The sequence below is a fragment of the Rhincodon typus genome, unplaced genomic scaffold (genome assembly GCF_021869965.1).
Source record: "Rhincodon typus isolate 14 unplaced genomic scaffold, sRhiTyp1.1 hic_rhity00000957, whole genome shotgun sequence".
Taxonomy (NCBI): Eukaryota; Metazoa; Chordata; class Chondrichthyes; order Orectolobiformes; family Rhincodontidae; genus Rhincodon; species Rhincodon typus.
Genome location: NW_025966595.1, coordinates 21,609 through 37,189, shown reverse-complemented (window position 1 = coordinate 37,189; position 15,581 = coordinate 21,609). Strand labels below are relative to the sequence as shown.

Here is a 15,581-nt window from a genome sequence, read left to right as displayed (position 1 = left end):
CCGTAGAGATCAAAAACTGGAAATGACAACTCACCATAACAGACCAGACAGTATAATTTCCAAGCGGAAATCGCTTCATCGGAGGCCTCACTGATGATGTCACCGAGCATGGTGATGAAACGTCCGAACGAGAATAAGCCAGCTCGATGAGCAAGTCAACAACCTCACCCACAACCCGAGCTACAGGTCTTTGCTAAAACTTTAAACCTTAAAAACTTTGGTGATCTCTGGTTGCTGAGCCTGCTGCCAATGGAAAAAAGGTTCTCCCTACTTCCTTGTTTCTGTCCAGCTACTCCAGTTCCTCAGAACCAAAAAGTCATTCATTCCTCATACCAATTTATTAATTTCTTCTGCACCATCTCAAGAATCTGGACGTGCTTCCTAAAGTGTGGCATCCAGCTCTGATAATACTCCAGTTGAGGTTTACAAAATGGTTTTAAAAAAGGTGTAGCATAGCTTATGTAACAACATGACCTGGCCATTCAGCCCCTCAAGCCTGCATCACCATTCAGCAGGATCACGGCTGATCCCATCTCGGCCTCAACTGCACTCCCCATAACCCTTCAACCCATTACTAACTGCAATTATCTCTATCACCTCCTCAAATTTACTCAATGTCCCAGCATCTGCCACACTTGGTGAGGGTTTGGTGGTGGGGTGTTCCACAGATTCACACCATTTGAGAAGTAATTTCTCGTCAGTTTTAAATTTTCTATCATTGGTTTTCACTTGAGCGGGAAATGATATGGGGCAACCTGATAGAAGGGAACAAACTAAGCCTTTTCCCCCAGGGTAGAAATGTCTATTTGTAGGGGAGATAAAAGTTTAAGGTAATGAGGTGGAAACTTTAAAAGGAGATGCGAGAGGCAGACTTTTTTGCACAAGTGCCTAGAATGCCTTGCCAGAGGTGGTGGAGCAGGCAGGTACAACAGCACTATTTAAGAAGCATCTTGATATATGTAAATAGGCAGCGAAGAGAGGGATACAGACCGTGTAGAAGCAAAAAGGTTTTTAGTTTAGAGAGACGTAATGTGTCGGTGCAGGCTTGATGGGCTGAAGGGCCTGTTCCTGTGTTGTACCGTTCTTTTGTACATCCCTCCCACGCTCACCAGCCCCCATCTCCACCACATACTCGCAACCCCTCCATTCCACACTCAACCCCTCCCCCCTCCTCGTACTCATCCCCTCACCCTCCCACATGCCCCCTCCCCACCCTCACCATCCCATGTGCCCTTGCCATCCCTGCCTCACACTCACCTCAAACCCCTTCCTCCCACAATCGTGCCCCCTCCCTCCCCATGACCTCCCACCCCACAATCAAACTCCAGTCCCATACTCACCCCCTCCCTCAGCCCATCCACCTTCGCACCCTGCCACCCCCTTCTTCCTCCCCACTTGCTCCTTCTCTCCCACACTCGGCCCCTCCGATACTCCCCATCCCCACATCCACACCCTTCTGACACATGCCCCTCCCAGACCTCCACCCTACAAAACCTGCCCCTCTCCACACACTCCCTCCATGCCCCACTCCCACATTTGCCTCCTCCCTCTCCTTCCCCTTCCCCCAAGGGAGAGAAGAGAGTAGTGGTGATGAGAGACTTAAGCTTCATAGGCCTGGAGAAAGCTCATGAGCGGGGCATGAATTATATTATTCCTACATATTACTGAGAGTTAAGGAGGAGGTTTATAAAACCCCTTCTCAAGTTGTCCAGGGACCTCTGAAGACTCACGTACCTGTAATGTCCAGAGCAGCTTATCCTTCAATCAGATCACAGACATTTTGTTGGGGTCACTTAACCTGCCTACATCACAAAGTACCTTTAAAATGAGATACGAAAGGACCTGCCTTTTCTTTTAAAAAAAAAGCAACACTATTTGTCTTTTTAAGAGCATGATGCTGTTGCTGTCTGCTATAGCCAGGGAAATGGGAGTTGTGAGATGGATGAATCAACCTAGAGTGATTGAGAGGGGTCTAGCTGGGTTGAGGATGTACAAGCTGGAGACCATCTCATCCATTGTTCAAGAGCTTTGCGAGAAATACCTTTTCTTGAACTGAAACAAGGTGTATCCCAGCCAGAGAGTACCGAGCATCAATAGCAGACTGAGCACAGCCGTGTCTCGGCCACACGCCTCGCCGTCAGGATATGTGCTATTGATCGCAGGAGTGGTGTTAGACGGAGAGCTGAGATCCTGGCTCCATCCAAAATGGTTTGAATGCCTTTCAGTACAGAAGTAATAACTCTGAAAAACTAAAAGGAAGGGGAGAAAAATGGGTAAGTAGCCAGCATTGTGATCCCATCCTCCATCGACACCAAGCTCAATACTGAATGCATTATTTTACAGCAATAGCCTGTATTAACAGTGCCTTTAACCTAATAGAATGCCCCAGGCTGCTTTATAGCATCATAAGTGAAGCCAAAATTTGACTCCAAGCCTTGCAAGGTGAGATTTGGGCAGATGGTAAAACATTTAGCCAAAGCATGAGGCTTTAAGGAATTCCTGGTGAACTCCCAGATTCTGTGCCCAAGGGTATTGTGGGTCAAGCCACAGCAGGGGGACTGTTTTTTTTCCTTTATTTATTCATGAGAGGAGGGCATCGCTGATCAAGCAGCATTTGTTGCCCATCCCTAATCGCCCGAGGGCAGTTGAGAGTCAACCACGTTGCTATGGGTCTGGAGTCACATGTAGGCCGGACCAGGTAAGGATGGCAGTTTCCTTCCCTAAAGGACATTAGTGAACCAGACTGTAACAGTTCAAGACGACAGCTCACCGCCACCTTCAAAGACAACTAGGGATGGGCACAACCAGTGATGCCCATGTGCCATAAATAAATTTTGTAAAAATCTTAAGAAAAGGATAAAAGAGAAGCACAGAGTCAAAGACTTTGAGAGAGGGAAATCCAGAGCTTAGGCTCCAGGCAGCTGAAGTGGAGTGAACAAAAACAAGAGAACTGGGGGAGATAACAAGGTGTAGAGCTGGATGAATACAGCAGGCCAAGCAGCATCAGTGGAGCAGGAAAGCTGACGTTTCAGGTCTAGGTTTGTTTTTTCTTATTTGTTCAAGGGACTAACTGCCTGGCTGAGCTACTGCAGTCCATTTGTGTGGTTAGGCAGGGAGTTCCAGGACTTTGACCCAGTGACACTGAAGGAACAGCAATATATTTCCAAGTCAAGATGGCGTGTGGCTTGGAGGGGAACTTGGTGGCATCCAATGCATCTACTGCCCCTTGTCCTTCTAGATGGTTGTGGGGCTGGAAGGAGCTGAAGGAGTACAGATGTCAGCGTGCTGTGGGACTGCAGGAGACTAGAGACAGAAAGGGCCAAGGACATGAAAAAAATGCTGAAGAGACCATGGGTGAATATTTTAGAAATCGAAGCATTGTTTGGCCAGTGCTGATCACCAGGCATCAGGGTGACGGGATTTGGCATAACTGGCTAAGTCAGCATTTCTTGGCCATCCCTACTTGTGCTGGGACAGAGTGGCTTGTTAGGTCAGGCCATTTCAGAAGGCGAGTTAATCACATTACTGTGGGTCTGAAGTCACACACACAGACCAGAATGGATGAGGATTGACAGAGTTCCTTCCCTAAAGGACAAGAGTGAACCAGAGGGGTTTTTACAACAATCGACAATGATTAGTTACGTGGTCACATTAGGCTAGCTCCACCTGAAAAGGATGGTAAAATTCAATTCAATTGCAGAAAGAATTTGATGAATATTTGTAGAGGGGGTGAGTTGACAAAGACTTTGGGAACAAAGAGTGGATTGGGATCACTCGAAGAAAGTTCTGAATGGCAGAATGGGCCAGTTGTGTGCTGTTAGATATGGAAGTAAAACAGGATGGTTGGACTCTTCCTCCTTGCTTGCGTTTGGAGTTTGCAACCTGGACAGTGGTAGGTGAAGGAGAAAAGAAAACAAACAAACAGAGGCAGAGAAAAGAAATGGCGGCAGAGAAAAATAAAGGCACCGATTTCCTTCTTACGGACTTACTTTTGGCCAGTCCTTTACACGCATCCACCACAAAAGCAATAGATATGAAAACTGCCAGGATCTCATCAGTCGATCTGTGAAAGACATGGGGAAGTAGATCACGGTTAGCTGAAAAATGTAAAAAACTAGGCATGCTCACATTTCTGGTAATGCACAATTCAACAGAGAGTGAGCCCAAGAAGGTTCATAAAGAATATCCATATAACCATTAAATGTGAACAAATACCCCGTGTTGTTGAATAAGCTGGATTGCAGAAGAATTGAATACAATGTTTGAGATGACACAAAAAACTTGGAAGTAGTCAGCAGGACCATAGCAGACTTTAGAAGGACAGATCGGTAAAATGAGCAAGATACATTGACACATTAAACTTTTCTGTGAATGGATGCATTTTAGAAGGTGAAGTAAAGAGATATAAGAAACTAAAAATGGTACAATTTTAATGATGTATGAGCAATGAGACATAGAATCCCTAGTGTGGAAACAGGTCCTTCAGCCCAATAAGTCAACACTGACCCCTGGAGCACCCCAACCAGACCTATCCCCTTATAATCCACCTAAGCTACACATCCCTGAAACACTACAGGCAATTTAGCATGGCCAATCCACCTAACCTGCACATCTTTGGACTGTGGGAGGAAACCGGAGCACCCGGAGGAAACCCACAGAGACACGGGGAGAACATGCAAACTTCACACAGACAGGAGGTGACCACTAAAAAATATGATAAAGAGATATGATTTTTGGTGTTGTAAATAGCGGCATATGTACAGAAGATTAGAAGATGTGTTACACCACTATAAAATCATTGGCTAGGCCCAAGTTACAATCTTGTCATTTTTAGGAATTGTCAAGACTACAGAAGGTTGCAGAGGAGATTTGCCTTTGAATGAGGAGTCAAATTTAATAACCCAAAATTCCAGTTGTGTTGAAGTAGTTAGCCATTCCCAACTGCAAATTCAATAAAAAGGTTGAGACCAAAGTTAAGTCATAGACAGAGTCTGACATATTACAGCATGGGAAGAGGCCCTTCAGCCCATCTTGTCAGCATCGGTCATCTAACATCTATCTCGTCCAACTGTACTTTCCAGCATTCTATCCGTAGCCTTGGGTGCTATGGCATTTTAAAATGCTCATTTAAATAGATCTTAAAAATCTTGAGGGTTCCTGCCTCTAGTACCTTTTTAAACTAGGTGTTCCAGATATCCACAACTCTTGGGAAAAAACATTTATCCTCAACTCTGCAGCAAACCTCCTTTTTCTCACCTTAAAACTGTTCCACTGATCATTGACCCTCCATGCTTAGCCAATCTGCACCCTTTAATACTTCATACACCTCAGATATCCTGGACTTGCATCTCCAGCTTAGTCAAACCTGTGGAAGCTGGTTACGTGACCTCACTCAACAATTGAAAAGTTTGAGCACAAAGTCACGGAGCTCTGCGCAAGTCATCAGTTGACAAAGATCTCCCTGTGAAAGGACGTCCAAGCATGACGAAACTCGAGAGAAATTTTTTTTTAAAAAAAAAAGAAGTGTTGATCAGAGGGGAAGTGGAAGATTGTGGCATGAAGCAGACATTGCTAAGGAGTAAGTGATTGCTTAAGAGATTCCTCCAGGAATTTTGTCGCCCATACTGAAACACAAGGCAAATGTCAGTTGAAAACAAAAAAAAAGTTCAACAAGCTGACATTCTCTCCAATGAGGAAAGGGTGAGAATCAGGGTTTCTCACAAGGTCAAAAGGAGCTCTTTTAAGATACTTCATGGCAAATCAAGCAGAGATCGATCCAAACTGCACTGCAGTCCTTCAAGAAAGGGGAGTCGCCCTGGTAAAGAGGCTGGTCCAGCAGATCACATGCAGCAATGGATGGCTACACTGATTGAAGACTACACACAGCACCTATCCCATGGCGAGGCATGAGGTGGCTATGGCAGCAATTATCAGCTGCACATTGCTCTTACCCATATACGAACAAGCAGGCACCATGAGGAATTTTTAATGTGGATAAAACTGGACTGTTCTGCCTCCTTCTGTCAGAATATCCTTTACATCTTTCATCTTTAAAGATGAAAGTCAGATGTACAGCACAGAAACAGACCCTTTGGTCCAACTTGTCCATGCTGACCAGATATTCTACATTAATCTAGTCCCATTTGCCAGCATTTGACCCATATCCCTCTAACTCCTTCCTATTCATATACCCATCCAGATGCCTTTTAAAATGGTATAATTGTATCAGCCTGCACCACTGCCTCTAGCAGCTCATTACATACACGCACCACACTCTGCGTGAAAAAGTTGCCCCTCAGGTCCCTTTTAAATCTTTTTCCTGTCACCTTAAATCGAGTTTTGGACTCCCCTACTCTGGGGAAAAGACCTGGCTATGCATGCCCCTCATGATTTTATAAATCTCCAAAAAGGTCACTCCTCAGCCTTCAACCATCCAGGGAAATAGCCCCAGCCTATTGAGCCTCTCCCTATAGTTCAAACCCTCCAACCCTGGCAACATCCTTGTAAATCTTTTCTAAACCCTTTCAAGTTTCACAACATCCTTCCTATAGCAGGGAGATCAAAATTGAATGCGGTATTCCAAAAGTGGCCAAACTAATGTCCTGTATAGCCACAACATGACTTCAACTCCTTTACCCAACGCACCGACCAATAGAAGCAAGCATACCAAATGCCTTCATGACCCGGTCTACCTGCAATTCGGCTTTCAAGGAACTATGAAACTGCACTCCTATGTCTCTTCATTCAGCAACACTCTCCAGGACCTTACCATTAAGTGTGCAAGTCTTGCCCGGATTTGCCTTTCCAAAATGCAGCACCTCACATTTATCTAAATTAAACTCCATTTGCTACTCCTCGGCCCATTTGCTTATCTGACCAAGGTCCTATTGTACTCGGAAGTAACCTTTTTTGCTGTCCACTAAACCACCAATTTTCGTGTCATCTGCAAACATACTAACCATTACTTCCTATATTCCTATCTAAATCATTTTATATAAATGAAAAAAAGCAGCAGACCCAGCACCGATCGTTGTGGCACACCTCTGGTCACAGGCCTCCAGTCCGAAAAGCAACCCTCCACCACCACCCTCCGTCTCCTACCCTTGAGATAAGTTTGTAAGTGACAGAAAGCAAGGAAAGTAGAGCAAAGTACATATCATTGCTATGGTCCTCACTCACATGCAAAATAGCACCTAAAAGCTTCCACTCCCTGTGACAGGAATGTCCTATTCTTGCAGATGCACGTTTTTGTATGTTTGTGCATTCATAAAGCCGGAAGGGTTGTAACTGCCCAGTTAAAATCTAATTCCAATTCCATCAACTCTAATTTTGCCCTAAACGTAAATAGAGATAATTGATGGCTCTCGTTACAGTGGGATCCATAAAACTTCCACCCACTGCCCCCAGTATAACAGTTCATGGATTTACGAATCCTTCGAGATTCCAGTCATTTGCAAAGAATTCATCACCTTAGTGATTTAATGTTTTAATGAATCCCAGTCAGCTGTTTATAATTTGTTGGTGGGTTTAAAACTGCCTTTATGTTGTACTCCTTCACACCTCCTGCAGCTTCCTCATTGAGAAGAGCAGAAAGATTATTATTGCAGGTAACTACTCTGTGCACTCTGGTATCACTGGTCTTAGGAACGTCAGCTTCAGGCTCCAACACCATGGCCACCTGCACAAGATTGCTGACGCCCAGATATCCGGTCTGCCGAGTATTTCCAGACCCATGAGACCATTAGGAATAGAAAGAGGAGTAGGCTGCTTGGCCCCTCGAACCTGCTCCACCATTCAATAGGATTGCGGCTGATCCAACATTCTTCACTGCCCTCTCCCCATAATCCTCGATGCCCCAGCTGATCAAGAATCTTTCCCAGCCTTAAATATACACAGGACTCTGTGGCAAGGAGTTCCAAAGACACTCAATCTTCAGAAAAAAAAAATCCTCCTTATCTGTCTTAAATTGGTGCCCCTTTACTCAGACTATATATCTGGTCCTAGATTCCCCCATGAGAGGAAACATCCTTTCTGCATTTACCTTGTCAAACCCCTTAAGGATCCTGTATGTTTCAATGAGATCACCCTCTCACTCTTCTAAACTTCAACAAATCCCAACTGATTTAACCTTTGCTCATAAGACAATCCCTCTGTGCCAAAGATCATCCTAGTGAACCTTCTCGGAACTGCCTCCAATTAAATGATATCTTTCCTTGAATAAGGAGACCAAAAATGCTCAGTGCTCCAGATGTGGTCTCACTAGCACCTTGCACAGTTGCAGTAAGACTTCCCTACTCTTATACTCCAACATTTGTAATGCCTTTTACGGTAGACGATCATGGGGTTGGATAGCTCAGTTTGTTGAATGGCTAGCTTGAGATAGAGTGATGCCAGCAGCATGGGTTCAATTCACTCACTGGCTGGAGGTTACCACTAAGGACTCTCCTACTCAACCTCTCCCCTCACCCAATACCAAGGGAAGGCGATGGCCTAGTGGTATTATCGCTGCACTGTTAATCCGGAGACCCAGGTAATGTTCTGGGGACCTGGGTTTGAATCTTACCATGGCAGATTGTGGAATTTGAATTCAATTAAAATGTCTGGAATTAAGAAGCTTATGATCCATTGTCGATTGTCGGGAAAAACCCATCTGGTTCACTCATGTCCTTTAGGGAAGCAAACTGTTATCCTTACCTGGTCTGGCCTACATGTGACTCCAGACCCACAGCAATGTGGTTGACTCTGAACTGCCCTCTGGGCAATATATACTGCCTGGTCAGTGACACTCTCATCCTATTAATGAATAAAAATAAAGGAGTAGTCTCTCTCTAATGACAGAGAAGCTCAATGCCTGGTAAGGTCATGATTTTTTTTTTAGTTCATTCACAGGATGAGGTTGAGTGGCTAGACCAGCATTTATGCCCATCCCAGAGGGTAGTTAAAAGCCAACCACATTGCTGTGGTACTGGAGACAAAATGTAGGCCAGACCAAGCATGGACAGCAGTTTCCCTCCCTGATGGACATTAGTGAATTGAAATTCAATTGAATTCAATTTCCACCACCTGCCATGGCAGGACTCGAACCCAGAACATTACCTGGGTCTCCGAATTAACAGTCCAGCAGTAATATTAGTGGGCCAGCACCAATGGCAATATTTTAAACAAGATCAGGCCTTGGCAAAATGGGAACAAACTGAGAAAAGAAACACACTTAAAAGCAAAAACCGATTTTGAGCTTTACCTGATTTCATTCGGGATTTCTTGTCGACAGAGCACATTTGTAAAAAAAAAATCAGGTTACAAACAGGCTTCCCTAAGCCATCTCAAAAGAACAATGTTACACAAAATTGCAGGCAGGTCTCTTGCAACTGACCCACCGTGATTTCACGGTTTATAATAAGATCAACCACAATCGCAGTGATGGTGGAGCAGGTTTAAAGGAGCTGGGTGGCCTTATTGTGCTTTGAAATTCTCTGTTCCAGTGGCTAGAGAAACTAAGACTGTAGCAGTTACACCAGAGAAAGTTTCCAGAAGGTTTGAACTGAGGTATGAAGAATTTCTGAAGAGTAGTGTAAGTGAGGAGAAACGTTTTGTGGCTGGGTCAGAGGATACAGAACTAAGACAACTCGCAAACATCAGTAAGGCAATATTTTTTTTAAAAATTAACACAAAGAGCTTGTTATGAAGATCTGGAAAATCTCTGTCTCCGATCAGATTCCAAGAGTAACTTTCGGAAGGGAGCTGATTAAATACTTGACAAAGAAGAAAATAAAATTGTCAAGTAATCGGATTCATTTGAGCTGTAAAATTCTGATAACTCTTGAGGACTAGAATTAAGCCATAAAACAACAATTTTGAACAACTTAACTGAACATGACAATTGGCTAAATTAGAAAGGTGATACGGTGATACTGCATTGTCACTGGTACAGAATTCGTGCATCAGTCCAACAGCCTCAGGCATCCCCTGAAGACAGTCCAAAAGGAGTTAGATCTTTAATAAGCCAGTTGTAACTTTAAGACGCATCAGTTAGAATGGTGACCAATCGCGTGTTATTCAAAATTACCAGAACAAAATCCAAGCTTGAAGCTCAGGACATGTTTAATATTGGATTTGTTGTCACTCAGCCACAGGGAATATTCAGCACTTTAGTTCTGCGTTGACACTCAAATGGTCAGTTCAGCTTTTTTCACTCTTATTGTTCATTCTCAGGATGCAGGGAAGGCCTGCATTTACTGCCCATCTCTAGCTGCGCTTGAAGGGACAATGGGATGACCCACTTGGTGCCACTGCAATGCAGGGTTTGATAAAACCACGATGAGGCTCACTCAGAGAGCACTTAAGAGTCAACCCTGCTGGTGAGGGGCTGGAGTATCGATAGGCCTCAATGGGCAACTCACTCTCCAACAGGTGAGCAAGATGGAACTTTTGACCCATCATTAAAAGCCTATGATTCCTTTCACTGATATCAACTCATGAGGTTAGGTCAACAGCCCATGAAGCCAACAGCCCATTGATACACATAGCACAAGGAACAGCTATAGGGGTTTCTGGCTTCATCATCAGCTGCCATAAAGTCATCATGGTCATCATATCATGGACGTACCTTTTTTTTTCCCTCCAAAGTCACTGGGTCAATTCTCTAGAATTGATCTGACTTTATTGTATATTCTGTTAACATTACCTGGGTCTCTGGATTAATAAGCTAACGAGGCCACTTAACTCTATGGTAGATGTACCATGAGTGGTTCGAGATGAAATCCCACCAGCAGCTGTTCTAGGCACCTATGGAGAGATAATAACTAGAAACATTCTTCTGTTGCTCAGAACTGAAGAACAAACATGAAACCCTCCAAGGGTTCCTTCAGACCCGAGAATGGATCCCCTGCTAATCTACATCTTCCGAGATGGAAGGAATGCCACAAGTGGCCACAATCAAGTTAATAAATCACCAGCAAGTTTTTCTTTTATGGCTTACCTTTTGAAAAACTTCTTCAATAAACTTAAATTAGCAACACCATAGAGGATACAGAAGAAACAATTCCACAAGCCAACACAGGCGTAGAATGCAAAGAAATTCAGATTGTAGTCATCGCAGATACCCTGGATTACTGCAGGGGGGAAAAAGAACATTTGATCACCAGAGGACACAAAGCAACTTCAAGATAGGCAGGAACACAGGTATCGAATAGGTGACTTCCTCCTGCCAATTTCCAATGGCAATTACAGAAACACATCAGGCACCAGTTGTTTAAAAATTAAACAGTTGGCAAATCCATAAGGAAATAGGAACTTTTGAAATAACTGTGGATTCCTCAAATCAAATCAATTGTTTCTTCTGCCAGAATTAGCAGAGTTTTAGGTTGGTTGGATTTTGTGTTGAATGAATGGAGATAAGAAGCAACCCGATCCTTTCAGGAGGAATATTAGCTTTGACTTTGGTCTTCCAACCTTAGTTTGTTGTGAATTATTTTACTCTTCACCAGAATTGGGGTCATAGTACCTCCTGCTATACTGATATCACTTAAGAACCTCCTTAATAAACTTTTTTTTGCCCTATTTTGAAAACAAAGGGCAAAGTTAGCATAGCTTCATTAAATGGAGGTCATGTCTGACAAATCTGTCAGAATTCTTTGAGGTGGTAACAAGGTTAGACAAAGGATAGCCAATGGGCGTTATTGACTTGGACTTCCAGAAGGCCCCTTGACAAGGTGCCACACATGAAGCTGCCAAGTAAGATAAGGGCCCATGGTGTTAGAGGCAAAGTGCTAGCACAGATAGAAGATTGGCTGTCTGGCAGAAAGCAGAGACTGGGGATAAAAGGGTCTTTCTCAGGATGGTACCAGTCGAGTTCTAAGTGTCAGTGTTGGGACCACAACTATTCACTTTACACATTAATGATCTAGATGAAGGAACTGAGGGCATTCTGGCGAAGTTTGTAGATGATACTAAGATAGGTGGAGGGACAGGTAGTATTGAGGATGCGGGGAGGCTGCAGAAGGATTTAGACAGGCTAGGACAGCGGGCAAAGAAGTGGAATGCAACGTTGAAAAGTGTGTGAGGTCATGCACTTTGGCAAGAACAAAAGCATGGACTATTTTCTACATGAGGAGAAAATTCAGAAGTCTAACGTGCGAAGGGACTTGGGAGTCTGAGTCCAGGATTCTCTTAAGGTTAATTTGCAGGTTGAGTTGGTGGTTAGGAAGGAAAGTACAATGTTGGCGTTTATTTCAAGAGGACTAGAATATAAAAGCAGGGACGTACTTCTGAGGCTTTAAGGCTCTGGTAAGACCACATTTGGAGTATTGTGTGCAGTTTTGGGCTCCAAACCTCAGGCAGGATGTACTGACCTTGGAGCAGAGGAGGTTCACGAGAACAATCCAAGGAGTGAAAGGCTCAATATAATGAGGATTGTTGGAGGATGCTGGGTCTATACTCGAAGGAATTTAGAAGAATGTGGTGGTGGAGGTGGAGGGTGTGCAGGGGTGGTGGGTGGGAGATCTAATTGAAACTTACAATACTGAAAGGCCTGGACAGAGCGGACATTGGGAAAACGTTTCCATTAGCAGGAGAGACTAAGATCCAAGGGGACAGCTTTAGAGTAAGTGGAAAACCCTTTAGAACAGAGATGAGGAGAAACTTCTTCAGCCAGTGAGTGGTGAATCTATGGAATTCACTGCCACAGAAGGCTGTGGAGGCCAAGTTATTGAGTATATTTAAGACAGAGTTGGATAGGTTCTTGGTTGTCAAGGGGATTAAAACGTTACCGGGAGAAAGCAAGAGTTGAGAAACTTATCAGCTGTGACTGAATGGCAAAGCAGACTTCATGAGCCAATTGGCCTAATTTCTGCTCCTGTTCGGGTCTCCCTGCTATAGGAAAAATGCTGTGAAACTTGAAAGGGTTCAGAAAAAAATTTACGAGGATGTTGCCAGTGTTGGAGGATTTGAGCTACAGGGAGAAGCTGAATAGGCTGGGGCTATTTTCTCTGGAGCATCACAGGCTGAGGAGTGACGTTATAGAGGTTTGTAAAATCATGAGGAGCATGGATAGAGTAAATAGACAAGGTGTTTTCAATGAGTGAGGAGGTGGTCAAAAACTAGAGGGCATAGGTTTAAAGGCGAGAGGGGAGAGATTTAAAAAAGGACCTGAAGGGTAACATTTTCATGCAGACAGTAGTGCATGTTTGGAATGAACTGCCAAAGGAAGTGGTGGAGGCTGGTATAATTACAACATTTAAGAGGATGGGTACATGAACAGGAAGGGTTTAAGAGGGATATGGGCCAAATGCCATCAAATGGGGCTAGATTTATATCGGATATCTGATGGGCATGAACGAGTTGGACCGAAGGGTCTGTTTCTGTGCTGTACATTGCTATGACTAGGTCTTATGGTCTAACAATACCTCCTGTATTAAAACCCACCTCTTCAACTAAACTTTTGGTCAGTCCACCTGAACCATCCTAAGGATCAGCAAGCATTTCCTTTCAACATCTTTGAAATACACATCCTTCAGTAAAAGACATGAATAACAGGTTCTTCTTCACTGCAGTTCTTGGTCAAAGTCCAGGTTACCAGATTTAGTACTGTGTGGGCAATGACACCACAGTCATCCCCCAAACAGGAAAGATGTGGAAGCGTTGGAAAAGGCGCAGAGGAGATTTACCAGGATGTTGCCTGGAATCGAGAGAAGGTCTTATGAGGAAAGGTTGAGGGAGCTAGGGCTTTTCTCTTTAGAAAAAAGGATGAGAGGTGACTTGATAGGTGGTGTACAAAACGATCAGAGGTACAGATAGAGCGGACAGCCAGAGACTTTTTCCCTCAGGTGGAGGTAGCTATTATGAGGGGGCATAGTTGTAAAGTGAATGGAGGTAGATATAGGGGAGATGTCAGAGGTAGGTTCTTTACTCAGAGTGGTCGGGGTGTGGAATGCATTGCCGGAGAGGGTAGTGGAGTCGGCCTCATGAGGGGCATTTAAGCGGCTATTAGATAGGCATATGGATGATAGTATAAAAGGTAGGGGTGGAGGTTAGATAGACCTTAGATTTAGGGTAAAAATTCAGCAGAACATCATGGGCCGAAGGACCTGTACTGTGCTGTACTGTTCTATGTTCTAAACTGTAGACTACATACATCTATAGAAGTTAATTCAGCTTAGGCCCAATGGTGGCATCAACAGCTCACTGTAGCAGAAGCCATAGTTTTATCCCATTCTGTGCATCTGCTGGAGTTAGACCATTGTGGGGCGAGACATCTCCTGATCCTCTCCAATATGCATGGATGAGGTCATTGAAAAGATGATGAATTTTTTTATTAATAAAAGCAAATTTATAGTGTTTTAAATCAATAAGAGGATACAACATACCATGGATATACAAGGCGAGGGGTGCAGTTGTTAAAACTATACCCATTGGTTGACCAGCAAAGACAGCATACGCCACTCCACCAATGCACTGGGCAAGGATGGTTTTCTGTACATCTGCAAAATAACAAACAGGGTTAGAAGAGGCACTCGCAGTTAGGGATTGTAGATAGGTTTCAACTCCAGCTTGCTTTGCATTGACAAATAAGAATTATCTTCCCCCTGGCTTTATGGGAGACAAGGGACAGAATTTTCCTGTGCTGAAAATCAATGGGGAAGGTGGCAAGAGTCTATGCTAATGGGAGAACCTGGTATCCCATCACCACAGGACACGAGTTCTCAGTGGAAAAGCCTTCCTCTCCAGCACCAACTGAGAGCTTTAAGTAGTTGATGATGGAAGTGGAGTAGTCTGTCTGCCAGGTTTTTTTTGGGGGGTGGGGAAGTGGCCTCGATCTGCCCCAATCTGGGGATGATCAGGGGCACAGATGGGGGTTTATTGCTGAAAGCCACCACCCTGTCCTTCCTGGTCCAAAAAAAAAAAAGACCCATAAAGAGATATCTTGTATGCCCAATGCTCCTAGATCTCGGAGTTGCCATGTCACCAGCAACTACAAGCTCCAAAAGGAGGATGCAACCCATAGTGAATGCCAATCTCAGATTGACTGGCAGCTACAGGCACAACAGGACACCATCGTCCCATTGAACGATCCCAGCGGAAAGCACAGCAGACAACGAGTTGGCTTCCTGATTGGCAAGAGATCCAGCATTTTAACTTGACCTGTTGCTTTTAAAGCAACAAAGTGAAGAACCTGAATCCAAACTTCGATCTGTTATTGAATCTGGAGGTAATTTAGGAGCCTACAACCACAACCAATGTTGCTGCATTACCACTGGGCTATAATCTCCTCCTTGACAGCACTGTCTGTAGCCATCACCATACAAATTGCAGCAATGGCCCACTGCCACTTCCAGGCCTGTCAAACACTGGCAATAGTATATAAATAACTGCAGATGCAGGGAATCTGAAACGAAACCTGAAATTGCTGGAGAAACGCAGCAGGCCTGGCAGCATCTGTGGACAGAAAGCATTTCAGTTCTAGTGGCCCTTCTTCAGCACCAATTGTGGCTTGGAGAAGATGGTATATATGCTGAAGACAGCGTGCGTGTTTCGTCAAGTGGTGGTGGTGTTGGGGGGGGGGGGGGGGGGGGGGGGGGGGGGGG

The 15,581-nt window shown here is 44.3% G+C and overlaps 1 protein-coding gene across 1 annotated transcript in view; it reads right to left on the bottom strand.

Annotated features, from left to right (window-relative positions):
- Nucleotides 1-2,041: 2,041 nt before the first annotated feature.
- Nucleotides 2,042-15,581, bottom strand: part of LOC125481129 (solute carrier family 4 member 11-like) — a gene marked incomplete at both ends in the record, with an annotated part of 32,375 nt that continues 18,835 nt past the window's right edge. The window contains 4 exons of the mRNA XM_048592282.1: nt 2,042-2,249; nt 3,990-4,063; nt 10,979-11,111; nt 14,364-14,477. Coding sequence (XP_048448239.1) covers nt 2,042-2,249; nt 3,990-4,063; nt 10,979-11,111; nt 14,364-14,477 — 529 coding nt within the window. The remainder of the gene's footprint in view (nt 2,250-3,989; nt 4,064-10,978; nt 11,112-14,363; nt 14,478-15,581) is intronic.